We start from the raw sequence: 26,778 nt of genomic DNA, 5'->3' as shown, positions 1-26,778 counted from the left end.
AAGGGTGGTCAGGAAAAAGTGGTCTTGACAACTGATGCCTCAAGATTTGGTTTAGCAGAGGTTTTGTCTGCAGCAAATGATCTATCTGATATCACCCTGTGTAATGCCGTAAACGCCATGGCTTTGCACAATTAGAATTGACCCTATAGTTTTTAGATATAAGATCACTGAAATGGCAAGTACTCTCGAAATAACAGACGATCAGATATTATTAAAGAAATTGAAAAATCATTACAATGGTTTTAAATTTAGTAAATATGCCGATGAGACATCAGTTTATAATCCTTGGTCTGTCATCCAGTGTTTTTTAAATAATGCCATCAGATCATACTGGGATATATGGAAAAAATCTTTCACAATATCTTTACGGGTATATTACGCTGGGTTACCATATTATATTCCCATGTGCAAAGCATCAGCTCATATTTTTTTCCATGCAATGTTTACACTACTTTGTGAACATACTTCGTATATAACTTTTGAAAGTGAAAAAACTAGTAGAACAGGCAGATGTGACGTATTAATATAGAAACTTCCAAATATATTTATATTATCGAATTAAAATTTTTAGACCCAATAAAAGCCTCAGAAAAACCGACAGCCAGAAAAGCAATTAAACAAATATATGATAATAAGTATTATGTGAAGATGAAAAATTGACTGTTATAATTAAAATATTTATCTGATGAGAAGAAAAAATAAAACACAGTAACAGCTAAAACAACTGTTCCCGCAACTAAAAAAACTGAATCATCAAAAAAACCAGTTTCTAAAAAAGCAATTACTGCCCTGCAGGTGAAAATATTTCTCCACGATTTCTCCTGATTTCTCCGTGATTACTCCGAATTTCTCCCAAGTTGACCCATGCGGAGAAATAAGTGGAGAGAGGTATCAAATTTTTTTCGAATTTTCTCCGAATCGACTTGGGTGAAGAACCATTCGGAAATATTTCTCCACGATAAAAATACGCGGAGAAACGTGTGAAAAAAATAATTTTACCACGGAGAAAATTTTTTCTATTTGTTTGGATTGCTTGCTCCGTGCAATATGTTGTTCTCTGTCTTCATCTCGTTAGCCACAATAATAAAATCAGAAAAAAGTCAAAAGAATGAACTATCCAACAAAAAATTACAAACCAACAAAATTTACACAGTAGTCAACTTTTGAATCAATTTATTTTTAATTTATAACTACAAAAAAAATACGACTAGAACAGGCAGATGTGATATACTGTTGGAAACATTGCAATATACTTATATCATAGAGTTAAAATTTTTGAACCCAGATGTCAAAAAAAAACCGACAGCCAGAAAAGCGATTAAACAAATATATAAAAATCAGTATTATGTGACACATTTAACTTCATCTAAAAAAATCTCACTGATTGGCATTGTCGTTGATAAACACGATATAGTGGACTACGAGAGAATATACTATGATGAATACGAAGAAAAAGTACAAAAAAAAGTAGTTGCTCACACCATAAAATATGCGTATACATAAATACACCAAGAAACAAACAAAAAAAATTACAGCCTGCTATAAAGATGAAGAAAATATAGTGGTGGTGATGGTAACTTGGACAATTATAACAGAAGTTCTACTACTAAAAAAGTAACTGCCCGGGAAAAAATATTGTAGATCTATATTGATATATATGCTGCAGATCAATATAGACACTCAAATTTTTTAGCTATAGTACAGTCAATCAGAAAGATCTAAACCGATAAATACAGATGGTGCTGATTTGAGTGTCTATATTGATCTGCAGCATATATATCAATATAGATCTACAATATTTTTTCCCGGGTGCTGCTGCACCCCCTGGTAAAAATATTTCTCCGCCGTTACTCCGGCTTTTTCCGGCTTTCTCCGGCATTACTCCGTTTTTGGCCCATTTCCGGAGAAACTACTCCGGCATGAAGTTAGTGGCGGAGAAATTACTCCGGCATGAAATTGATGGCGGAGAAATTATTCCGGCATGAGGTTGATGGTGGAGAAAATACTCCGGCATGAGATTGGTGGTGGGAAAGTTACTCCGGCATGAGATCGATGGTGAGGAAATTACTCCGGCATGAGATTGATGGCGGATAAAATATTACAATTGTTATTAATAAATACTATTTTTGAGCAGACATAAACTAGAAGTATTTTTCATCGGTTGAACATTTTTATAATATATGACAATCTATTCTTTTGTGTTCTTTTGGTTCATGGAGAACCACATACAACCTCGCACATACACATGCTTTATAAAAAAAAAAAATCGTCAAGTTCGCTAATTCCTCCGCCATCAATCCCATGCCGGAATAATTTTGCTGGCATTAATCCCATGCCGGAACAATTTCTACGGCACGAATCTCATGCCGGAATAATTTCTCCGCCATCAAATTCATGCCGGAGTAATTTTTCTGTTATCAACTTCATGCCGGAATAATTTCTCCGGCACGAATCTCATGCCGGAATAATTTCTCCGCCATCAATTTCATGCCGGAGTAATTTTTCCGCCATCAACTTCATGCCGGAATAATTTCTCCGGCACAAATCTCATGCCGGAGTAATTTTTCCGCCATCAACCTCATGCCGGAGTAATTTCTCCGGAAATGGGCCAAAAACGGAGAAATGCCGGAATAATGCCGGAGTAATGTTTCTTTTATTTAATAGTTAACTAATTGATAATTTGTCTATTCTTCAAATTTAGTTATTCATGTTTTTTAAAACAGCTCTGTTTTAAAAAACATGAATAATTAAATTTGAAGAATAGACAAATTATCAATTAGTTAACTATAATCACAAGATTTTTTTTTTTTTTTTTTTAAATCAAATAATGGTTTGTTAATTAATAAAAACTCTTTCTGTAAAAAACCAAGAGGTAAATCATTTAGACATGAAAAAACTAAAAAAAATGTGGTAGTGATAAAGATAGACAAAATGATTCAGTATCTGTTAATTTTATCAAATTTTTCGATTAATTTATAACTGTACATTACCAATCAACACCTCATTTATAAAAAAAAAAGATTGATTATTTTTTTTTGTATTATAATTAGTTACATGTTTGAATTTATTACTATTCAAAATCAATTGTAGAAATTGGAGAAAAAAAAAATCATAATTTTGACTTGATTTAATGGTTATTATTTTTAATTTTGTAAATTATCTATTGATAATAATTTTGTCCTTGATAAAGCAAAAAACAAAAGTATTTTGACAAAAATAATTTTTACAATTATTACTAATAAGTATGACTTGTAAATATCTTTTATCGATCAAAAAATGAATGAATGAATGAAGTGTTATAACAATAAAAATATAATTATGACAAAATAACATGTTTTATTTTTTTTTTATATTTATTTTTATTTAGTTGAAATAATTTAAAGCTTGTGCTTTTTTTTTTTTATTTTTTCTGTTTTATTTGTTTGGATTGCTTGCTCCATGTCGTTCTCTGTTTTTATCTCGTTAGCCACAATAGTAAAATGAAAAAAAACAAAAAGAATGAACTATGCAACAAAAAATTACAAACCAACAAAATTTACACAGTAGTCAACTTTTTAATCAATTTATTTTTAATTTATAACTACAAAAAAAATACGTAATTTATCAAAAAAAATAAGTAAATTATTTTAATTTGTTACAGCCATGGCATCCATGGTCCATAAGCTCTTCCAAGAATATTTAAATCAGTTGCTTGTTCCAGCAAGCACTGGACTTGATTCTCTGGACTCATTGACGTTTCATCATTCATTTTTAATCGAACAGCATCACAATGAAAACCCTCAACAATGTTTTGATACCTATTCCAATATTTATCACGATGTTTAATTTCCAGTTCTTCCAAAGTAATCATCGAGGGTTTTCCACCATTAAGTTTCTTTAAAACAACATTAATTTTTTTGTCAGAAAACCATTCATCACTATCAGATTTTACGAGTTGTTGAGTAGACTCAACTTTTGATAATTTATGATGTGCAATACCATCAATACTTGCAAGAATTGGTCCCTTTCCATCTCTTAATGCTTTGATAACATGAATCATTGTCATTGCAAACAAATCATGCTCATTAAATGGCTTCATTAAACTGGTTATTTGATTAGTAAGCCTAAATGGAACAAGCTCTGGTACTGATTGATCAATACCACCACCAAATGCACTATTAAAATCAATTCCAATACACCTGCCAGAGTCAATTGATATCAATATATTTTTAAGATGTCTATCACCAATTCCAAGAATCCATTGAGCAGCACACATGATAGCATAAGTTATTATAAAATTTTTCTTTGCAAACATAAATCCCTCAAGAGTTGAATTTATTTTGACAAATGTTCGTCGTATTAAATTCGAATTTGTTCGATTAATCAAGCTATTCATTTTATCAATAACATCTTCAGCATCGTATTTAAAAAGTGCTTCTTTATATTGTGTTACAATATTTACTGAGTCTGGACTTGCTTGATGAATCCATTCCTCGTACTCTCTGAGCACCATTTCTAGCTCATTTTTTTCTGAATTACTGGCTGAAAAATTTATGTAATCTTGAAGAGTTTTTGTTCCATCAATCCATTGGATTAAACCAAGTGATCCTGAGAAAGGTATTACTTTGTATGTATCAATTGAAAGATGCCTTTGAGAACATGCTGAATTACTTTTAAGTATATCATTCATAGTTACAAATACTTGCTCAATAATTTCATCAAGACCCAAATCTTCACCAAATTTAACAAGAAAATTATAATTTTTAGCATCATTACCAACCATTGTTATTTTAATTGGTCTTCTTAATGATGTCATGACTTGTATTTTAGATTCAATTTTTGTTATTTTAGCATGATACTTTGGTAATGGTTTTTTATAGCCAGTATATTGTCCTGGTATTTCTAATTCTGAACATGTAAAATTATTCAACCAAGGACTATAATCTTCAAGATATTCACTATTTGCTTTTGTTAATAAACTTCTTTTTAAATCAGTCATTATTTTGTAAACGTGATTTTTTATATTATCAATTTCCATGTCTTTAATAAGCTCAATGTCGTTTCGATATTTATTGACAATTGTTTTGTACAAATTTCCATGTATATCAGTATCATTATTTTGATATATTTTTTTTTTTAGCCGATCAACAACAGTGTAAGTACCAAGATGTAAATTTTCAAGTAAATCTTTTAAATGATATTCAAGATAAAGTTCAGGTCTAACAAGATAATTCATTGCTTCAATAAATTTTTCTACTTTTTGGCAGCTTAGAAGTTGTTTTATTCGTAAAAATGGTATACTATCTTCCAAGTCAGGATTTGTATCAGACAATACATGAAAAGAGTAGACAAGTGCATTGGGATAATCTTGAACAAGTCTTGTAATTATTGGTGAAATAATACTTTCAAGATTTGATGATAAATGAAATAATAGTTGAGGTTGCCAAGGCAAGAATCTCCAGGATGAAATATTCATACAGCCTTCTTTAAAAATATTTATTACCTCTTGGTCATTCAGGTACTTTGATTTCAATAAACAAGGAAAGTATTGGCCTGCTTCTTGTGAACCACATGCCATTGCTTTAAGTGTTGATTTAACAAAATTCTTCAACAACTCAAGGCTAACATCACCGTCAATTATTTTCATGTAACAATATTTTAATATTTTTAAATGACAATTGGCTATTTCATTATCATCTACACCATAATCTTCAGCAATATTACAAGCTTCTTTTAATTTTTCCAAGCTGTAAATATCATAATCATTAATTTCACCAATTTTTTCAAGTATTCTTCTGGCATCTTGTTGATTTTCAACTGAAAATTCTTTTAATGATAAACTAATATCACTTAAAAGATGTAAAGTTGAAATTTTAACATGACGTTTTAGAGAATCACCAGGTATTTTTAAAATTGTTCGACATCTTTTCCATGCTTTAAAATAGCCTTGAATATTTTCTTTATCACAAATTGCTTCTTGAAGACCAGCTTCAGCTTTTTTCAATATAAATTCACTCTTGAATTCTTTAGTTTTTTCATAATACTCGACATTATCAAAACACCTAGAAGTAAGTCCAAGATTTTTTTGTTTCAATGCAGCATCAGACATTGATAACAACTGTTTAATTATGGATTCATCAATAGCATCAGCAAGATTATCTTGTTGACTGTTATCATCTCTATGTTGCATTTCATGTTTCAACAGTCTTCCAAAATTTAAACGATGATTCAAATGAATATCCCAGCTTAATAAATCATCATGTTGTGTTGGATGAGAATGTGACCAGTATCTCAATAAAACCTCGTCAATATTTGAAAGATTTTTATTTACTTTAGTAATCATATCGACATTAGCAAGTCCCCTTAATTTAATAATTTGTTTTATCTTCAATTGAAGCGAAAAATTACTCAACTGAATCCATTGTTCACGAATTTTTGTAGATGCTTTTCTTATTAAATCTTTGGTCTCTTCTTGACTATCAAGTGTCCAAAAAAATACAAGCTCATGACTAAATAATTCATGAAGAATATCTTTATAATCTGGATGTTTTTTTAATTCATTAACTTGATCGAAAAATTGGTTGTTACCATCGTTTGGATTATTTTGATATAGATACATTTGTGATTGAAAGTACCACGGTGTTACCCAGCCTTCATCAGGTAATTTAGCAACATCCAAAAAGTCTTTTAAATTTTTGTTGTTGCCAAAATCTTTGTCAATTCGTTGTGTTAAAATATCCCAGTTTGATAATCTCGCAAGACATTCATAAATTTCTTGTTGACAATGGCGTTTAATTGCTTTTGTTTCAGAAGCTTGAGCAAGTTCATATGCACCAAGTGCTTGGTTCCATTTACATGCAGCTCGTAATTTTGCTGCTTTATGAAGCTCAATACCAGCAATGTGATTTTGAAATATACTTAAAAATATATCAACGTCATCAACTGATGCATATAACTCGGCAAGTTGAATCCATTGATCAATTTTATTTGAGTCATCAAATGGCTCAACAACTCGACGACGTTTTAGTGGTGGTGGTTCATCATCTGGTTCTTTTAATAATTTTTTTTCAAGTAATAAAGCACCAAGACTATCTAGACCAGCTGATGTTGCAACATGAGCAATCAGGTTAGTATCAAATTTAATATTTTCATTATAAATTAATATTTCAAACACTGCTGGTATTATCAAATCATTACCACGATAATTTTTCAAGACAAGAGATAATTTTTTTGATATATTTTCTATGAAATTTTGATATTTTTCACGTACACCTTGTTGACGACTTGATGCAAGACGATTTATAACGGAATTTATCAATGAAACAATAAAATTTTTACATAATATTTTGTCTTTTTTAATGAGTTCTTGAAGAGGATTTAATATTGATTCATGAGTTATTTCAGTGTCAGGAAAATCACCGTATCTGTAGGTACGATTTAATTTAACATCTGTTCTTTGTTTCATTACTTGACGATGTATTTTTTCTTTTCGAGAATAATTGTCAGGTATATGTTTGTGTTTAATTTTTAAATCATCACTCTTGGTAAATCTTTTTGATGTGATATTGTTAAACTGAGTCTTTGGTATCTTAAATACATGTTCATCAGGTAAAGTTGTGTTTTCAGATGTTTCTGGAACAGCATCGTTGATAAATGTATCAACAAAATTTGGTGCCTGAGTTGCTCGAAGCATAAATCCATCATTTGTTGCAATAAAATTATCCATTGTTGATAGTGTTGAACGTTGGGTATACTGACTTGCATATGAATTTGCAAAAAGTGGTATTTTATGTGCCAAATTTTTTCTTCTCCATGATACAACAATATTATAATTTTGCTGATTACAATTTGCATCCAATGGAGCAAATAATTTTTTATCATAATCTGGTGATTTCCTTGATAAATACAAAAAAATTATTCCAAAAAATGTTAAAAAATCATGCTCAACAGATGGTGAATAAATATCAAAAATATCAATAATTCTATCTGGACAATTTTCACTAAATTGTATTTCTTCAGTCCAAAATTTAATCAACATTTCTTTGAGACTTTCAGTCGTTTCTAAAATACCAGGAAGTAATATTTCTTTACTCAAGTCAATCAATATTTTTTCATGACAATCAATTGGATTATTTTTTGAATATTTTTTATAAACATTTATAAAAATTTGATAAGTAATTTGACGATGTTCTTGATTATCATGCTGACTGTAGCCTGATGCTAATTTAGCAAAAGGAATATAATTTTCAGCATTTAAAATTGTAACAAGTCGTTGAATTATTTTTAAGCATATTAACTCACAATGAAGTACTTTGTCATTCAACAAACTATTGAATTTTAAATGACGCATTTCTTGAAGGATCTCTTGATCATTCATGCTTGGTATCATGTGATAAAATACCTCCATACTTTTAGCCTTGTGAAGTGGTGCCAATTTTAAATGATTACGCAATACAAATTCTTGAAAATATTTCGAAATAATTGGATAAGCATTGCATACTGAATTAATACATTTTACAAGTCTCGTTGGTTCTCTTATTGCACCAAAAGCTGTATTTAATTTATCAACAATTGTTGTTTTATAATTACCAAAATTATCGATTGATTCTGATGCTTTTAAAAATAAGCCAATTGACTCGCATGAACGAAGAACATCCTCTTCATTATAACGCCAATTTTTTTCAAGATATGTTATCAAAAAATCCATAACATCTTGACGTGCTATTAGCTTACCAGCCATATTGCTGGATAAAATTATAAGAATTATTCGAATACCTCGTGTTGGTTTATCTATAATTTTTTTATCAAGAGCAAGTGGTACTTCAAGAATATCAACCCAAGCTTTAACCAATAAATCCAAAATATTAAAATTATTTCTAACAATACATTCAGTTGTTGTTCCAGCCTCAATTTTTTCAGCAAATAATTCAAATAATGCATTTGCTTTTTGTATACCAGTATTTTTAGGTATTGCTATATCAGACCAATCAACAAGAACCAAAATACAATCAGTTACAATGTAATTTAAATTTCCTTCATTTAAAATTTTAATAACAATATCAATAATTGGCTCAATAATACGTTCAGCAACTTTTTTAAAAATTTGCTGATTATTTAAAATGACTTTTAATAAAAATAATCTGACATTATAATGTTCAGAAAACATAGAACCAATAAAACAATCAAGCCAATTTGGTTTTGTTTTTATTGATTCAAATTTATTGTCAATCATGTGTTTTAAAATTGCACAAATTTGATACATACACTCGTGATTATTTAGATCATCCTCTTCAAGTGACAATAAAAATCCGTTGTCTGATGAATTTTTCATTACAACTGCTTCACTCAAGTCGTATTCATAAATATCTTCAGCCAATGTTGAACTTGTTAAATTATAATTTTTAATACATGATGATGAATTATCAGCTGAATGATATTTTTCATTATTTTTTAAACTTGCTTTAAAATTTAATACTTCTTTACGTTTTTTTGGATATTCTTTGAAAGTCTGAGAGAGAACATATTGCTTGTTACAGTCAATTATTTTACTCCAAATAAATTGATCTCTTTTTGCATTTTCAGCAAAAAGAGAAAGATAATATTTACTGTCTGATGATTTACTGGTTATTATTATTGAACAATTGTAAGCAGCACAATGCAACAATCTCATGTATTCTTTATTAATAATAGTATTGCTATTATTTAATTTTCTAACGTTTAATGTTGTTTTAAATATTTGCTCAGTAAGTTGTTTTGTACTGCCTTCACCAGCAAATGCATTTAATGATATAACACCATCAGCTTTATTAACAATTTTTTCATCAACTTTAAAAAATAAATATTCAAGAATATTGTATGTTCCAATTTTTGATATAACAGTATTTTCAAAATCAATTGGATTATCTAAGCTATTTTCATTTATTGTTTTAAATAATTCATAAATATTTTGTTCGAAAAATTTTTCAATTGTTATTGATGAGCAAGCTTTGAATGATGGAATGATAAAATTTTTTAACATGTTGAGTCGTTCAGTTGATACGTGGTGACTCATGAATAATTGATAAACAAGATTAAGAGATTTTAGAGCATTGCTTGATGATATAAGATTGAAGTAACAATTCAAATGATTTAATGTTGTATTATTCAATGAATATTTATCAATAATAAGTGAAAAATTAATAGCTGTTTCAAAAATAATAATTGTTTTTGTGATGGGTAACATTTTCATCAATGTTTCGAAGCATTCTGTTAATTTCATTGATTCCAAAATATTTTTTTCTGTTTGTGTTCTTATTTTACAATGATTTTTCAACATTTTTAATATCAACAAGAGTCTTGGATCATCCTCAGAATTTTCAGTAGTCAAACAAACGATGAAATCATTTATAATTCTTGTTTTTTCTGATAAATCAGAATTTTCTGACAATTCATTTAAAATCCATAAATAAAATTCTGGATATTTATGTCGAACGTCTGATGGATTGTCTAAAAATTGAATAATTATTCGGCAAATATTGTTAAATGAATTTGCTCTTACTGGTGAATTAATCATTTTATAAAAATTTTTAAAATTACAAAAAACAATATGTGAAAATTTTTTAATTTCCTCATGGTATTTTGTTTTTTGATGTTCCAAAAAAAGTGTTATTGCTTCTAGCAAAAATATAACAGTGTCTGCTTCAGTATGAATAATGTCAACAAGTGCTTTTATTGTTTCATCAATGTTAACAAGTGAACAACGTATCAATACATCATGAAAAGTATTGAAAAAATAGTCACCATGTGATACAACAATATTATCATAACGTAATAATTTTGTTTTATTTAAAATACATTTTTTAACAGCAACAAATGGTACTTGATTGTGAAGAAATAATTCCAAGCAATTATTAAGATATTGTTTATTTTGTTCATCAATATCCATACATTTGTTTTCATCATTATTTTGATATTTTAAAACTTTAAATATTTCTTTGAGTTTATTTGATTTTTCAGCATTTATTTGATAGCCAAGATCAAGGCCATCAAGGCAATTACATTTTTGAAGTAAAATCAAACCATTGATAACTCGAATATCAATTGGATTTTTGAATGTGCTTACTATATCATAAAATGAAAAAGCATCACACCAACTGAAATTGTTTTTAATTTCTCCATCAATTTGCTCCATCATCATAATCATTTGGCCATCGACTAAACAATTTTTTCCAATGACAAATAGTTTCTCTAATTTACTCATAAGTTGTTCAGTAAGAAGAATATTTTTCATATCAAATCCAACAGTTTGTGGTACCAAGGCACATTTAGTTGCAAAAGAAAATAAATTTGCTTGAAAAATTATTTTCATCGCTTCTTTTTTATTATCAATGTCAATCTCAAGAATCATGGCAATGAAATCTAAAGCTATAATTAATGTTTCACACTGCAATAGTGACATTTTATCAACAGATGTTATTAAATTTTTGATACAATTAAAAATAACAAGATTTCGTGGATTCAATGAAGAAAATAACAAATTAGCTTCAATAAAATTATTCTGAATAAGCCAAATACAAAGATTTAGAGTATTTGATAAATTATTTAGATAATTTTCTGTCATTTTTACTGTAAAATTATTTAAATTTCCCAAAATAATATTTTCAAATTGTTGAAATCCATTGGTATCAATGAAGCGAGTTATCACATCTTTGGGTGAAATTAAATACTCAATTTTAGATGATAAATTTTCAAAAAGTATCATGACATATTGAACAGCATTTTTGTGTAATTTTCCACACTGTATAAGTAGCCAATTCATAGCATCAATCAATGTTCCTCCAGCAAATTCATAAGGCACCATCCTGTGTTTATTTGTTGTTAAAAAAATATCTGATTTTTCAATGAGAACTCTTTCAATATGTCCAAGTACATTTTTAATACACTTTTCCAAACAACCATCCATACTTTTAACAAAACAATATAAAAATTCAAGCCAATAAACATCAACAACTTTTTCATTTTCACGTAAAATTTTGTATAAATGATTGAAGCCAATTGCTGCTGCAATACGACGATGATTCCATGAATGAAGTGAAAAATTTTTAATATTTCTTACAATTGTATTGATAAAGTTTGACTTGTCTAATATATAACGATCACTAGATTGTTTTATGGTCCATTTAGCAAATTCACCAAGTAGTATACCTGAAAAATCACGTGTCAGTGAATTTGATTCATCACACAGTCCATCAAAAAGACTGTCAATTAAATGATAACTTGCTGGTGAATTGTACATTAGTCGATTACTCAACCAATGAGTTATTTGAAATGTAAGTGGATTAAACAGTTGCTTAACAACATCATCAGAATCACAACCAAGTTTTAATAATGACGGACATAATAATTTGTAGAATGATGAATATCTATCTGGATTTGATGCTAAAAAATGTACTGTTTTACCGAGTATTATTGCTGTTATTGAATAAAGTACTTCACTTGCTGCAACCTTTGTTCTTCTATCACTACTGTTCAATGACAAATCAATGATTCTCGGTAACAATGTATCAAGATAAACATCAAGACTACCATCTGGAAATGTCATTGAATATTCCAACAAATTTTTATCATCCCATGATGCATTTGTATGCTGTGATTCATTGTGTAAAAATTCAATCATCAATGAGCTATCAATTTTTCCAAATAACAATAGAATTCTATTCTGTAATTTTTCAAAACCATCAATATTTTTTTGCATTCTTTTACCAACTAATGACAATTTATCTTGATTAATTTCTAAACTCTCTTTACTTTTTAAATATAAATTCAATGATGGCAATATTTTTTTAATTATATTTTCATATTTTAGTGTATTTTTTGTTGACATGTATCGATCAAGTGTATCAAGAGTATCATTTGCCAAATCACAATCATCCAGACCAATTGTAAATGAAATTTTAAAAATTTCATCAACACGATCAATAAAATGTGGCACAAAAATAATTGGTGATTGTAGAATTAATTTAATAACAACAATTTGAAGTTCAAGAGGATATTTATCAACTTTATTAATTGCATTTAATAAATATTCAAGAACAGAATTAAAAAGTTCTGTATCATCATCATCATTAAAATCATCAAAAATTTGTGATGATTGTATAACTCTATTTGCAATTTGATAAAAGCCAGAAATAAGTGGTGACTTGTAAGAAGCTCGTATAATTTTATAAAGAAATTCCGGCATTTTATTTGTCCAAAGTGCTGGTGATATAAAACCAAGAATTTCATCATAAAGATCAATCATATTTAAAAATATACGATAATCACTTTCATTTTCAGCAACATCAGCTAGTGCTGGATCAAAATGATCATTTTTAGTTTTAATTTTTAAATTAAGTTTTGTTGATAATTTAATAAATGTATCAATTATTTCATCAACGACATACTGACGATTGTATACTTCAATATTATCCTGAAAATTATCCATCAATCCTTTCCACAATTGTAGATAATTTTTGTATGATATTGGTCCTTTTTTACTGTTAAATACATCACGACTTAATTGAGCATCAATGTAAAGTGTATGAGAACAGCTCCAGATAATTCCATCATAAATAATTGCATCTATAAATTCTTTAAAGAGAAATGGCTTTAGCTTGAACACATTAACAATTGTTTTCTTCAATGAATCAATTGAATGAACTCTTAAAATTTCCGGCAATTCAGCAAATCTTTTTATTATCAATGACGTGAGTTTTGTTAATTTTTTTATTTGATTCATAGTTACTGTTGTCATGTGAATAAATATTTCAGAAATTGCTTCTTGATATACAGCAATGTCTTCAAATTGCTGAACTGTAATGTCTTGATTTGCAAATAAATAACTTGCTCTTTTTGATACCAACTCAAACATCATCTCAACTTCACGATTACCAAATTGTTTTTTTATTGTTTCAGCAAGTTGACTGTATCCAATGACATCAACACGTTGATGACTATGATCAACATATTCTTTTTTTAATTTTTCCTCAAATGAAGTCTTCAAGTCATCTAGTAAAATGATATTGTCATCAATTGCTTCACCATTTAAAATATTACCCATCACATTGTAATATATTTTTAATGCTTGAATCACAAGATCAATATGTATTTTGTTATCAATCAATTTATGAAAAAAAACATTCCAATATTTATAGTCATTTTTGATGAATTCTTGAAAACTTGGCATCATTTGAATCATGAATATTATCAAACTTTCAATTACCAAAAATTGATTTTTATTTGGCTCTTTAGTAAAGTCACTAATTTGTTTAATTATTTCATACAATTTTTGACCTTCTGTATTGTCAATTGGAAAACTGTGATATATATCAGTTAATGATTCAATGCTAAATTGAAATGTAGCATAGCCATTTTTTTTGACATCTTGACAACTCAAATCCAATGAATTCATCAGTAACATTTTAATACGTTTTTCTGAATTTATTATTTTTTCATTATCAGGATGATGTTTTGCAATGCAACAAAGAGTTCTTAGCAATAGTGCTTGTTGTTTTTTATTATAAAAGTGGATTTTTTTCATGAAAGTTTCAACAACTACATCAAGAGATAAATCAGTATCAGGAAATTTGTCAAGAATTTGTATAAAAACTCTCATTGCTGAGCGTTTCATGTAATAAGTGGAGTTTACTTTCAAGATGTATGCACACAGCTCAATTGTTGGATTTGCATATGGCTCAAAAACATTTTGATACTCATCAATAAGAAAGCTGATTACTTCAGTTGCTTGTTTAAGACATGAGCCAAGTTCTGCTGAATAATTTTGTTGATTAACTTCGATTTTTAGAAACTTCAAAAGACCATCATTTGAGTCCATCAACTGCTTCAATATTAAATCTATCATATAAATTAATAATTGTTAATTAGTTTAATATAACATCAATATTGTTAATAATAAAACAAAAAATTTGTTAACCTTTTCTGTCAATTGGTGGATCACGAAAATATTTTGTTGGTGCATCTGAGAGTAATCTATTTAATTCTGCATGATTTTTTTCCATCCAGAGTCTGGAGAAAATCTCCATAAATATTGTCACTGACTCCATAATTAAATGTTTATTTTTTAAAACACATGTTGTTTGTTAGTCAACAAAAGTCAAAAGTTGTTTACAAATAGTTAATCATATGACATATCCATTATCCAATCATATGACTGGTTGCATTACTAGTGTAAATTATCCTTTATTTAACCCTTTCGCGCAAAAATTTTTTTGTATAGTGAATACCCTCCTTAATTTTCTGGTGCATGCGCATTATCAATCTTATTTTTCATGCCGTTCCATAAATACATACATTCAGTTTTTGTAAATTGTACTTTTAATAATTTTTATACAACAATATGGGCACCAACGACACATCAACAATTATTAACAAAAAACAATCATATGAAAAAAATGATATAGATGAGTATGGAAAAAATTTAAAAATTCTACCAACAAATGATCAAGTTAAAGAATTACAAACAATTTTACGTGACAAGTGAGTTAATTTACAAATTTACCATGCTTTATTATGTCATTATTTATTTAATTAATAATTAATAAATTAAAAAAAAAAAAAATTTTAATTAGTCACTTGTATAGCTAAAAAATAAATCAACTTTTTTTTTTTTTTTTATTTTGTTATCTTTAGAAACACAACAAGGAGTGACTTTAAATTTTATGCTGATCGTTTGGTAAAGTGTTTTTTTTTTTTTATTAAAAAAATATGTACACAATTTATTTGTTGTCAAATAATAGTGAGATGTTTTTATTCAACAGATTCGGCTTGTAATTGAAGAGAGTCTTAATCAATTACCATTTACAAAATTTGTTGTAACAACACCAACTGGTGAAAAATATAATGGCCTTAAATATCAGAAAGGTAATTGTGGAGTTTCAATTGTTAGAAGTGGTGAAGCTATGGAACAGGTAATTTATATTTTTAATAATAAAATTATATTTTTTGTTAATTAAATATGTTAATTATTCATCAAAGGGATTGAGAGACTGTTGTCGAAGTATTAGAATTGGAAAAATACTTGTTGAAAGTGATGCTGATACACATGAAGCCAAAGTTGTGTATGCAAAATTTCCAGATGACATTGCAGATCGTAAAGTTTTACTAATGTATCCAATAATGAGTAAGTAATTAAAAATTAATATTTATTATTATCCATTTTATTTATATGATAATTTTCTAGGTACAGGAAATACTGTGATAAAAGCTATTGCTGTGTTAAAAGAACATCATGTTCTTGAAGAAAATATTATACTGTCAAATTTATTTTGTACACCACCAGCTGCCAAAACTCTAGTCACTGCATTTCCAAAAGTTTGTATATTTTAACGTCATCAAATTAACAATGCATTATCAATTTGTTATTTAATTTTTTGTATTTTTTTTTTTAGATGAAATTTTTAACATCAGAAATACACAAAGTCGCACCAAATCATTTTGGCCAAAAATATTTTGGTACGGACTAATTTTTATTTTAATATTTAGTTCAAATTGTAAAATTAGATTTTTTTTTTTTTTTTTTGTTAATCAACATATTGATAGAAACTTGACGTAAAGAAATTCGAAATCATTGTTTATTATTTTTTTTTTTTGAATTAAAAGCATAGTATTAGTATTTTTTTTTTTTGTTGTGTTTGGATTTTATTGATCATTTTTTTCATAATAAAATCATGTTTTCAACAACGCACACAATTTTTACATTGACTTTAAATGTTTTTATAGTCACAAAAATATTTTATTAAATTAATTTAACACGAAAAGAGAAATATTTGTTAAATATAAATAATTGTCATGCCATTTTACGATTAAACGAATCATTAGCTAGAGTTTATCATCATGTGCTTAATTTAATTAAAAACAAACTAAATATTTTTTTGAAAAAAAACAAAATAATAATTAGCATAATATTATAAATTTAATGTACCAAATATTTACCTGACAAAGAAAGTTGTTTTTTTTACTTTCTTTCTTTTAAAAAAATGTTTGTATTTTTTGAATAACTAATTGCATAATAATTAATTTAAATTACATACAAAAAAAAAAAAACTTAATTTGATAAGAAATAAATGTTCAATAAAAATTATATTTGACTAATTTTCAAGACCAATTATTTTTTAAAAAATTACACAAATTACCTGCATGAAAAGTTTTTTATAAAATTTATAATATCAATATTAAAACAATTTTCTTTTTCATTTATTTATAGGATGTTCGTGGTGTCAAAAACAATGAAAATATATAGACAAAAATTAATGTTGTTAATGTTTTATTTTACGTAATTATCATTATTTTTTTTTTTATATATTATAACAAAAAAAAAAAAAAAATATTAAACAATTTATTAATCATAAAAACTTGGAGAGAAAGCTTGTAAATATTTTTTTCTTTTTATAATAGATATTATATGTAGTTTTTTTTTTTGTTTCAATTCCAAGTTTTAATTCAAATTTATTTTCATTAAGCATTAAAAATTAAAGAAAGTTGACAATAACTAGGCCACTTTCTATTTTTTTTTTTTTTTAAATGAGCAAACTTATTATTAAAAAAAAAAAAAAAAATGAATAATTTTATTTTTGAGTTGTATTGAACTTAGTTGTATAAAATAATTTCAAATGATCATTTCAACGTTGTGATCTATTTAATAAATTCACATATAATATTATTTATAAATATATGAAAAAAAAAAAAAAAAAAAAACTATTTTAAATAAATAATTCATTCTTCTTGTTCTTGTTGTTCATCTTTCTCTGAATTATTTTGATTAATCTCTTCGACCTTTTTAACAGTTTTATCAACATCATCATCATCATCAGCATCAACATCAGCATCATCAGCATCATCATCCTCATCTACTATTCCATTATCATCAACAATGTCATCATCAACTTCTGTTGTATCTTTAATTTCTTTCTCATTTTCTGATAAATCTTTATCTGTTGACATCTAAATAACAAATTTAAAATTAATAATAGTAGTTGATTAATTAATTTTAAAAAATAAACATACCTCTCGACTTGATGAGTTTCCATTTTGTTTATTTTTTGAACTACTGTCATCAATTGATTTATCATCTTGACTATCAAGTTCATTTGTTTTTAAAAATATATCAAGTTCATCAATTTCATTAGCTAAATCAAAACTCTCATAGTCCTATTAAATTAATTAATCATCAATTAAATAAATATTAAAATATAATAAATAAATAAATAATATAAATGTCATTACCCCACAATAATTATCTTCATTAAATATTTGAGGTGGTAAAGGATACTTGCTATCTCTAGTTTTACTATTTGTTTGCATAAATTCTTTATCATCTTCTTTACCTGGTTCAGTTATATCAATAACCTCATATTGTACATTTTTACTATCAAGTATCATAAGTACTCTTTGCTGTCTTTTTTTGACCTTAAATAAAATCAATAAATTAATTTAATTTAATAATACATTTAGCAATAATTAACTTACTTCTTTGTTACCGCTGATACCCGATATATAAACCTTGACGACCATTTTAAATATAATAATAATTTATAAATATAATTAAAAAAAAATTATTATTTTCAATGTCAATGGGCAAGTAGTCAATTAACTCTACCACTCTGTAGACTATCAGTTTCACGTCAAAGCAAAATAAAACTTCAAACCAAATATAGTAATAGTTTAAAATTTAATACTATTTTTTTTGTTTTTTTTTTTTTCACTTATCAGCAGGTATATAAATTACATACATGTATATCAATGAATTATTTTTTTAACTTTAAAGGAGCTAAATTCAGTTAAAGTACACACAATGATAAAAATATATCTGTGAAAGTTTAGTACAGTTTGGCAGAGAGAGGGAGAGATGCAACAACTACCTTGAATCCAAAAAAAAAATACGAAAAACAATGAACGATTTAAAAAGTTCATTGTAAACAATGCCTTGTTATTTTTTTATATAATAAAAAATTAATTTTCAATTGTTGTAAAAAGTATATTTATTAAATATCAACAATTAATAATATATCATTAATTTTTTCAATTAATTCATCAACATTATTATCAACTATAACAATATCAAAAATATTTTTATCATTAACATCTTCAATAAAATTATCAAGTACATATTTAGCACTTTTAATATCAAAAATACAATGATTATAACCGAGTGTAAATTTATCAAATGAACAACATTGCTTATTATTATTCAACGAATCAATACGTTTTGTTAATATAAAATATAAAAATTTATAAAATTCAATATAATTAATTCCATTTGATGCTTTTAATAATAATTGACATTGATCATTCCAATTATCCATATCATAACAATCCTTAATTTCGTTCATAACATCATTTAATGATAATTTTAATTCAATCCATATATTCCATATGTTACATGAATTTATAAAATTATGATTTATTGATATTGTATCTTCAATATTTGTTACTTGATGATAATAGCCAGATGGTACAAATACAATTTCACCAGGTTCTTGAATTATTTCCAATATATCATTATCATCATCTCCACTATTATTATTATTGTTATTATCATCAGTATTATTGTTGATTAAAGTTTCAATGTCATGAGGTAAATTACCATATGAATCGTAATATAATTTTTCACAGCCTGGTTTTAATAATAGCCACCTTTTTTTACCAACAATATTAGCAGACCAACTGTATGATTTAAAAACATCAACATGAAAAGATGTCCTAAATGAAAAAAAAATTAAATAAATAATTGTAATTTTTGTTTGTGATGTAGTATAATTACCATGATCCTTTTGGTCCCATGTAGACAAACATATAATCATCATTGAGTTCTGGATGAGCTAAATAATATTCATTGAGCCAATCTGATGCAAAAAATTTTGGTACATTGTAGATTGCTTTATTTGTGTCTTTTAAACAGTGCCAATCTTTTAAATATAATAATGGTGAGTTATTATTATAACTGTTGTTTATATAATTTATCCAGTAGTTGATGTAGTCGTGCATTTTCATTGTTGTTTTTTCATGTGCGTTAAAGTATTTAACGTGACAATTTGCAACTGGTACATCTGATTGACCTGTTGAATTAATAAGCATTTGTTAGTATATAATTATTTATATAAATTATTATTGTTATTACCATAAATTTGTTGTAAATAATTTAAATTTGGCGCTTTGTTTTGATTCCAATGAGTACCACATGGCCAATTATTTGTGATACCAGATTGGATAACACATGGTTGATTTGGTTGAAGATAATTGGTAAAAAATTCATTGTAACTTGTTGATGGATGAATTCTTTTTATTTTTTTATTGCTATTATTATTGCTCACATTATTTTTAATAGTTGAATTTATTTCAATAGTCTCCATAACCTCAATAAAGTGCTTAAATAAGCTAAATGCTTAAATAAAGTCTGACTAAGAAGAGATATCTCAAGAAAATTTTCCCCTTCCATAGTTGGTCTGATTGAATTTTATAAAATCTTATAAACAGTTATAAATGAAACCAAGACTCCAAAAGAAAATGCGATTGGAGCACAACTGGTTGGTCTAGCTGGCTAGATAAATCACTTTTTCTATACCTGTAAATTAGTTAAAGTTAGCTTTGATTAATTTTTCAGTTGAATTTCTTTAAATAGAAATGAAAGCAGTATGATGGAATTTAGTAGAATACTATTTTTAATACAACAACAATACTAGAAACAATTTCAAATAAATTTTTTTTGTTTTAATTTATTTATATCTTGTGTTTATTTACCTGTTGGATTGTTTTTTTTTTTGTTTTTTTTTTTTTTTTATGTACACCAGCGCCATTAACAATACAAATTACAAAATGGTATTACTAACTGTCATAATAATAAACAATATCAATAAAAAAAATATTTAAATAATTCAATATGAAAAATAAACAAGATTTATCTAATAATGAAAATAGTGTAGATGATACATCAGAGGCAAAAATTGATAAACATCGATCAATTATTTTTCAAAGACGTTCATTAGCTCCAATTCAACAACAAGGTAAAATTATTTTATTTTTTTTTTAGGTTATAATGTTTATTTATTTGTTGGATTAATAAATTTTTTTATTTTATAGATGAAGTATCTAATGAAAATAACGAAACAACAAATGAGCAAACATTTGATATTATTGAATATATTCAAAAATTAAAAAATGAACGTGAAATATGGACAAAAACATTGCGAGAACGTAAATCGAAATTTCGACGTATTGATAAAAAAATTAGGAATCATATGAATAATACAAATTTAGATTTATCAATATTATCTGATGAACAAAAAAAATATATTCAATCAAAACCAAATTATGAAAAAATATCAAGTAACATAAATAATTTGATTGATGTTGCTGTTAAAGAAACAATAATAAACGAAACAATAAATCATTTAAAAAAAAATTTAGATGAACAAATTAAAAGGGATATTAATTTATACACTAAAAAAATTATATTACTTGACAACAATATATAGTTTTTTTTTTATTATTAAAATTATATAAAAAAAAAAAAAGAAAAATGATTAATATAAATTAAATACAATATTTATGTTGTTTTTTTTTTTCTCATTGATTTACGTTCACGATATGCTAAATATTCTTTTCTTGCATTACTTGTACGTAATTCAAGTATATGATTAATTTTTTTAACAATATTATCAGCAACAGTTGTTTCAGCTTCAAATTCATGTTTTTTAAATGTAACTAAAAGCAAAAAAAAAAAATAATATATATATTTATAAAAAGGTAAATAAAAAATAAATAATAATTACCATTTGATGAATCAGAAAATGATGAATTTGATGAATAAATTAATGTAAATGTTGTTTTGTTTCCTTTATGATCATTAATATCACACGTGGCAATATTATCCATTGGATGACTCTCAGCTCGTTGACGATTTAATAGTCTACTAGCACCTTTGCTTGGTAATACTGGATCAATTTCAATTTTATCACCAGATATACCAAGATGTATTTCTGTATTGGCTGTAACTCTGTTGACAATATAAACCCTTCAAAAAGAAAACAAAAAATTAATTAAATTATTTAATTTAACTATAGTTGAATTTAATTACCTATATAATTGATACAATGGTGCTTCCATAGCTGTTGTATGTCCTTTCATACGTGCTAAATCTTCGGCAATTCTTTGCTGTTCAACTTTATTAACTTCAATAATTTCTTCAGCTGATGATACAATTAATTTACTAACTGGTTCATGTCTTACTAAATCACATGGACGTAATTCAACTAAACACAATGATGAAAAATCAAATTTTGATATTGGCTCAGTTGGATCAAGACAAGGAAAATCCATATCAACTTCACCATCATCATCTTCAGTTATAAATAATCCATATTTTACTATATCTTCACTTAGATTATGAGTTGGATTTTCTGATGCATATTTATAACAAATTAAACCAATAAATTCTTTAACTGTTGCTGATGATATAACAGTCATTTGTCGTGGATATGAACGTTCTTTTTCATTAAGCATACACATGAATATTCTATATTTTCTAACTGGCTCATCATATTGTTCCTGTTGAATAATTAATAACCATTTATTTTACGACAAATATTATTGATAAATAATCAATTTGCAAAAAAACTTACTTGTCCATTAAATTTAGCATACTCTTTAAATGGATTTTTTGGTAATTGTGGTGATTTTTCAAGCTGTTCAGATAATAATGATTGTCGAATAATTGGTTTATGATTTTTCTTTAAATCTTTTTTTTCAAATAATTCAGATATATCTTTATCAGAAATTGCTACTGGTATACCATCTAATTTAATGTGATTAACTTTTTGAAATTTTTTACGTGCTTGATCCATTTTTTCAAGACGTTGAGCTGTATTTGATCTATGACGATGTCCAAAGTCCCTGTCTAATTTAAAAGCATCAATACAAATAAGTAAATGCCTATTTATTTTATTTTATTTTTATCATACCCATTTGAATGTCATATGATTGTGAATCTTCATCACTGTCATCATCAATTCCAGGATAACATTTGGCACCAGATAATCTCAAGTGTTTTGGTATATCCTCACGAACCATAACTAATTCGCATATTGCTATTTTTCATATAAAAAATTGTACAATTTTATTTATACTGATAAATATAATGTAATTTGTTTTTGATTAATTGAAAAACTTACAAGTGTCATCAGTTGATATAAAACTGTCTCTTATGTGTGATAAGAGCCAATGTTTATTATCGTATAATGCCATTTTAATGATTATTTAATTAATTAAAATGTTTTTAAAAGTATTTTATATTCATGATGATTTTTTTTATTATAAAACATTGGACAATGTTGGTCAACAGTGTTGACCAACAATGATGATTCAACAACACAGAAGTAAATAAACATACGTCAGTAAAAAAAAAAAATAAACATTTGGAGCTGTTTTTTTTTTTTTTTTTTTAATTAAATACCATTAATTAAATATTACTGCGCATTGCTCAGTGTCATGCGTAGAGAAGAAATGAAAAAAAATCAAAACAGATTTACTATATAAAATATACCTTAATTAATAATAATAAAATTTGAGGTTAGAGTAAAAATATTTCTACTCCAAAATTCTAATAAATATTATTAAATTATTAAATAACATTAGCTTTTTTTATATTATATATAAACAAATTAAGTAAGTAAAATATTATTTATTTATATGTAAAAAATACAAGAGTGTCATAATGTTTGTCAAGTTGATTTAACTGACTTTTTTGTTTCAATGATAATAGGATCTGTAAGACTAATCACTGGATCAAGTAATTGGATAACTGATGCAAAATAAAATTTAATAACCGGTAAATATAAATTAAATAATTGTTGATTTATTTTAAAATATTTATTGTTAAAGAAAACAAGAGAAAAAACTTGTGTTCAAGTTTTTTTTCTATGACTTGAAATAAATCAATGGAATTTTGAATAAAAAATTGTTAATTTTTAGTTGGTAAAAAAATAAAAAAATGATATCAATATGGAGCATGAAATTTTGTCGTGGTATATCAACATCAAGTGTATGTTGTAGTAAGAAAAATTTTCGAAAATTTGATTTACCAAATAAAAGAGGAACACGTGAATTTAAAGAACGACAAAAAATTGCACCACATCCTGATATTCCAATTGACAGTAAGTAAATTAATTGTTTATTGCAAGAAATCATATTAAATTACTGTAGGTATATTAAACAAAATTTCACAATAATATTATTTTTCAGAAAGAGGAACAAGAGATGTTGGCTACGTTGATGGTGAACATTTCAAAATAATTCCAGAAATGATACCAGAATTAATTGTTCCAAATCTTAAAGATTGTACTTTAAAACCATACGTGTCATACAGATCAATAAACGTAGTACAATCTGAATTTACAGCTAAAGATTTATTTAATGCAATTTATGTTGAAAAAATTCATAAAGATTATGAAGCTGGAAAGTTGACAGAAGATGGTCAACCAATTGAGCCAAATGAATTTGAAAAACTAACACCACAACAAGCCAAGGATAATGCTTTTAAAGTTGGAAGTGATATATTTACTGAAGAACCTGTTAAACGAAATGTTGAAACAACACAATCAGATAAATAATTTTTTTTTTAATCTGTATGTTCAAATGATATATCTACTATTATAAATTCAATTAAAGAAAAATTATCTAGTTTTTTTTTTGTCTTGACCTATCCCAACTACAACTTCAAATAAAATTTCGAAATTAAATTTTTCTTTATTTAAATTATTAACTAAAACCAAATAATTATATTATTAAAATTTTGCCTTTATTATTTAATTATTTATCAACAAAATACAATTATTACAAAATTCATGTGAATAGAAATTTTTGAATGCACAAAAAGATAAATATTTTTTCAGTTAGTACCACTACTCCATTTGTAAAAGAAAAAAATTGATAAATATATAAATGACAATTTGTTTTAAAATTATATTAAATATCTATTCACAATTTTTTATGAATTTTAACGTGCCTTATTAATTTTGATCTTGTTACAAATCCTTTATTACAAGTTTGACAAACAAATGGACGTTCACCAGTATGTACTCTTTGATGTACCTTTAAATGTCCAGATTCATAATAATTTTTTTGACAAACATTACATTGAAATCTTTTAAGACCAGTATGATATTTAAGATGACGATTTAATTCTGGTTTTGATAAGAAAGACATATCACAAATACTACATGGATATTTTCTTTGTCCTAAATGTTTTTGTACATGTCTTGCAAGTTCTGAATTTGTATAATAACTTTTATCACAATTATCACATTGAAAACGACTACCAAGTGTATGTCTTTTCATATGTATATTAAATGATTGTTTATTACGAAAATTTTTTTGGCATGACATACAATTCAATGGTGTTGATAAATGTGTACTTTTATGATATCTTAATTCTGATTTTTTATTAAATTCTTTATCACATTCAATGCATATTAAATTTGTTGTATTTTTTCTACATTTTTCATAATGTTTTTTTAATGGTATTTTTTTTATTGTTTTATGACAATAATTACATTGATTTTTGTTATCAACATCATTATCATTGTCATTTGTATGAGTTGGTGTTGTATTTTTTTCATCATCATTATCAGTATTATTATTTATATTTTGTCGACTATTATTAGCATCATCTTGCTTGAAAAAATGCTCACTTATATGATTTTTTAAGTCATTTATTGTGCCAACTGGTTCAGAGCATAATTCACAATTAACATCATCTACATCATCTACATCATCTATATCATCATCATTATCATTCATAAATACTATTCCATTATCAACTTGTTCAGTTAGCTCTTCTTTTGTTTCAATGCATTTATCATCATAATTCTATTTTAAAATAAAACAAAAATTAAATTAAATTCATTTTTACTTGTTTGTTTTTTAAATTAAATTAACATTACCTGTGTGGTGGGCACAATAATTGTATAATCAATTTGTTCTTTGGTAGATTCATCATCTTTATCAACGTCAATTTTATTATCAATAATTTTATTTTTTAAACAACATCTTAATTCTCTGTCTGATATTTCAATTAACAATTTAAATTCATGAAATTTATCAACAAGCTGAAGACAATCGTGACAAATTAATGATGGCAAATTATCATTTTCATCAATCTAAATAATAATAATAATAATATTATTAATAATTATAATAGCAAAATTAATATATTAATAACATTAAAAACTTACCTGAATTCGAGCAATTGATATTATTTTATTAACAAGTGTTAAATTTTTTTTATCATCATAAATTGGTGAATTATTTTTTTTTTGTTTTAAACATAAACGACAAATTTCATTAAAATTATAGCATACAATTGACGCCATTTTTTTGTATGTTTATAAATTATTTGGTCTATTTTTTTTTTTTATTAAATAATTATTGTTAATTTATTTGTTTATTAAGATTAAAAAACATAACCAGCATTAGGGTACATGTGGCGCCACAAAATGATGTTTTTTTCTTATTTTTTCTTCTTGAATTTAATAAAAAATTATTAATAAAATTATTAATATTAATTAATTTTACATGCAATAAAAAATAAAAAAATATATTAAATAATTAATTAGTTTATTTAATTTTTTTTTTTTTCAGGGCTGTATCAAAGAAAAATTTTCACACTTTACCCCCCAATGTTTCTAAGAAAAAAAAAAAAAAACGAAATACAAAAAAAAATCCTCAATTAAATAAAATAATCAAAAGAATAAAATTCATTTAAAAAAAAAT

The 26,778-nt window shown here is 25.8% G+C and overlaps 7 protein-coding genes across 7 annotated transcripts; 3 read left to right on the top strand and 4 right to left on the bottom strand.

Moving 5' to 3' along the window:
- Window positions 1-3,634: 3,634 nt before the first annotated feature.
- Window positions 3,635-26,607, bottom strand: LOC122856475 (DNA-dependent protein kinase catalytic subunit-like). The gene is made up of 4 exons (XM_044158147.1): window positions 26,241-26,607; window positions 25,950-26,165; window positions 25,579-25,875; window positions 3,635-13,426 (listed from the first exon to the last, which is right to left on the bottom strand). The coding sequence occupies exons 1-4, from the start codon at window positions 26,376-26,378 to the stop codon at window positions 3,635-3,637; spliced, it is 10,443 nt and encodes a 3,480-aa protein (XP_044014082.1). The 5' UTR covers window positions 26,379-26,607.
- LOC122857797 (uracil phosphoribosyltransferase homolog) lies at window positions 15,322-16,823 on the top strand. Its single transcript, XM_044160180.1, has 6 exons — window positions 15,322-15,492; window positions 15,646-15,688; window positions 15,774-15,923; window positions 15,991-16,135; window positions 16,196-16,326; window positions 16,404-16,823. The coding sequence occupies exons 1-6, from the start codon at window positions 15,353-15,355 to the stop codon at window positions 16,476-16,478; spliced, it is 684 nt and encodes a 227-aa protein (XP_044016115.1). The 5' UTR covers window positions 15,322-15,352; the 3' UTR covers window positions 16,479-16,823.
- LOC122857799 (SH3 domain-binding glutamic acid-rich protein homolog) lies at window positions 17,424-18,863 on the bottom strand. The gene is made up of 4 exons (XM_044160182.1): window positions 18,481-18,863; window positions 18,238-18,420; window positions 18,019-18,162; window positions 17,424-17,955 (listed from the first exon to the last, which is right to left on the bottom strand). Exons 1-4 carry the CDS (start codon window positions 18,523-18,525, stop codon window positions 17,728-17,730), a joined length of 600 nt encoding a protein of 199 aa, XP_044016117.1. The 5' UTR covers window positions 18,526-18,863; the 3' UTR covers window positions 17,424-17,727.
- LOC122857788 (2-oxoglutarate and iron-dependent oxygenase JMJD4) lies at window positions 18,968-20,367 on the bottom strand. The gene is made up of 3 exons (XM_044160165.1): window positions 20,132-20,367; window positions 19,775-20,069; window positions 18,968-19,713 (listed from the first exon to the last, which is right to left on the bottom strand). Exons 1-3 carry the CDS (start codon window positions 20,361-20,363, stop codon window positions 18,996-18,998), a joined length of 1,245 nt encoding a protein of 414 aa, XP_044016100.1. The 5' UTR covers window positions 20,364-20,367; the 3' UTR covers window positions 18,968-18,995.
- On the top strand, window positions 20,531-21,801 carry LOC122857807. Its single transcript, XM_044160199.1, has 2 exons — window positions 20,531-21,014; window positions 21,091-21,801. Exons 1-2 carry the CDS (start codon window positions 20,891-20,893, stop codon window positions 21,483-21,485), a joined length of 519 nt encoding a protein of 172 aa, XP_044016134.1. The 5' UTR covers window positions 20,531-20,890; the 3' UTR covers window positions 21,486-21,801.
- On the bottom strand, window positions 21,477-23,393 carry LOC122857786 (target of rapamycin complex 2 subunit MAPKAP1). The gene is made up of 6 exons (XM_044160163.1): window positions 23,181-23,393; window positions 22,971-23,096; window positions 22,632-22,906; window positions 22,088-22,557; window positions 21,783-22,024; window positions 21,477-21,714 (listed from the first exon to the last, which is right to left on the bottom strand). The coding sequence occupies exons 1-6, from the start codon at window positions 23,251-23,253 to the stop codon at window positions 21,557-21,559; spliced, it is 1,344 nt and encodes a 447-aa protein (XP_044016098.1). The 5' UTR covers window positions 23,254-23,393; the 3' UTR covers window positions 21,477-21,556.
- Window positions 23,558-24,711, top strand: LOC122857806 (39S ribosomal protein L41, mitochondrial). Its single transcript, XM_044160198.1, has 4 exons — window positions 23,558-23,673; window positions 23,771-23,836; window positions 23,980-24,161; window positions 24,250-24,711. Exons 3-4 carry the CDS (start codon window positions 23,999-24,001, stop codon window positions 24,615-24,617), a joined length of 531 nt encoding a protein of 176 aa, XP_044016133.1. The 5' UTR covers window positions 23,558-23,673; window positions 23,771-23,836; window positions 23,980-23,998; the 3' UTR covers window positions 24,618-24,711.
- Window positions 26,608-26,778: the final 171 nt, after the last annotated feature.

The sequence above is a fragment of the Aphidius gifuensis genome, linkage group LG5 (assembly GCF_014905175.1).
Source record: "Aphidius gifuensis isolate YNYX2018 linkage group LG5, ASM1490517v1, whole genome shotgun sequence".
NCBI lineage: Eukaryota > Metazoa > Arthropoda > Insecta > Hymenoptera > Braconidae > Aphidius > Aphidius gifuensis.
This window is presented reverse-complemented; position numbering and strand designations above follow the sequence as displayed.

Bases quoted from the DNA above. Each gene is read 5' to 3' on its own strand.
- LOC122857788 (XM_044160165.1), bottom strand. From the start codon at position 20,363: ATGGAGACTATTGAAATAAATTCAACTATTAAAAATAATGTGAGCAAT. The intron at 20,070-20,131 runs GTAATAACAATA...TTAATTCAACAG, and splicing joins TTATTTACAACAAATTTATG to GTCAATCAGATGTACCAGTT. The intron at 19,714-19,774 runs GTAATTATACTA...TTTTTCATTTAG, and splicing joins ATGGGACCAAAAGGATCATG to GACATCTTTTCATGTTGATG.
- LOC122856475 (XM_044158147.1), bottom strand. From the start codon at position 26,378: ATGGCGTCAATTGTATGCTATAATTTTAATGAAATTTGTCGTTTATGT. The intron at 25,876-25,949 runs GTAATGTTAATT...ATTTTAAAATAG, and splicing joins TTATTGTGCCCACCACACAG to AATTATGATGATAAATGCAT. The intron at 13,427-25,578 runs GTTGATAACAAA...GATAATTTTCAG, and splicing joins CAAATGACAATGATAATGAT to GATAATATTGAAGTATACAA.
- LOC122857786 (XM_044160163.1), bottom strand. From the start codon at position 23,253: ATGGCATTATACGATAATAAACATTGGCTCTTATCACACATAAGAGAC. The intron at 23,097-23,180 runs GTAAGTTTTTCA...TATGAAAAATAG, and splicing joins TATATCAACTGATGACACTT to CAATATGCGAATTAGTTATG. The intron at 22,907-22,970 runs GTATGATAAAAA...CTTTTAAATTAG, and splicing joins ATCATATGACATTCAAATGG to ACAGGGACTTTGGACATCGT.
- LOC122857806 (XM_044160198.1), top strand. From the start codon at position 23,999: ATGATATCAATATGGAGCATGAAATTTTGTCGTGGTATATCAACATCA. The intron at 24,162-24,249 runs GTAAGTAAATTA...ATTATTTTTCAG, and splicing joins TCCTGATATTCCAATTGACA to AAAGAGGAACAAGAGATGTT.
- LOC122857799 (XM_044160182.1), bottom strand. From the start codon at position 18,525: ATGGTCGTCAAGGTTTATATATCGGGTATCAGCGGTAACAAAGAA. The intron at 18,421-18,480 runs GTAAGTTAATTA...ATTTTATTTAAG, and splicing joins GTATCAGCGGTAACAAAGAA to GTCAAAAAAAGACAGCAAAG. The intron at 18,163-18,237 runs GTAATGACATTT...TTAATTTAATAG, and splicing joins ATGAAGATAATTATTGTGGG to GACTATGAGAGTTTTGATTT.
- LOC122857797 (XM_044160180.1), top strand. From the start codon at position 15,353: ATGGGCACCAACGACACATCAACAATTATTAACAAAAAACAATCATAT. The intron at 15,924-15,990 runs GTAATTTATATT...TATTCATCAAAG, and splicing joins GTGGTGAAGCTATGGAACAG to GGATTGAGAGACTGTTGTCG. The intron at 16,136-16,195 runs GTAAGTAATTAA...ATAATTTTCTAG, and splicing joins ACTAATGTATCCAATAATGA to GTACAGGAAATACTGTGATA.
- LOC122857807 (XM_044160199.1), top strand. From the start codon at position 20,891: ATGAAAAATAAACAAGATTTATCTAATAATGAAAATAGTGTAGATGAT. The intron at 21,015-21,090 runs GTAAAATTATTT...TTTATTTTATAG, and splicing joins AGCTCCAATTCAACAACAAG to ATGAAGTATCTAATGAAAAT.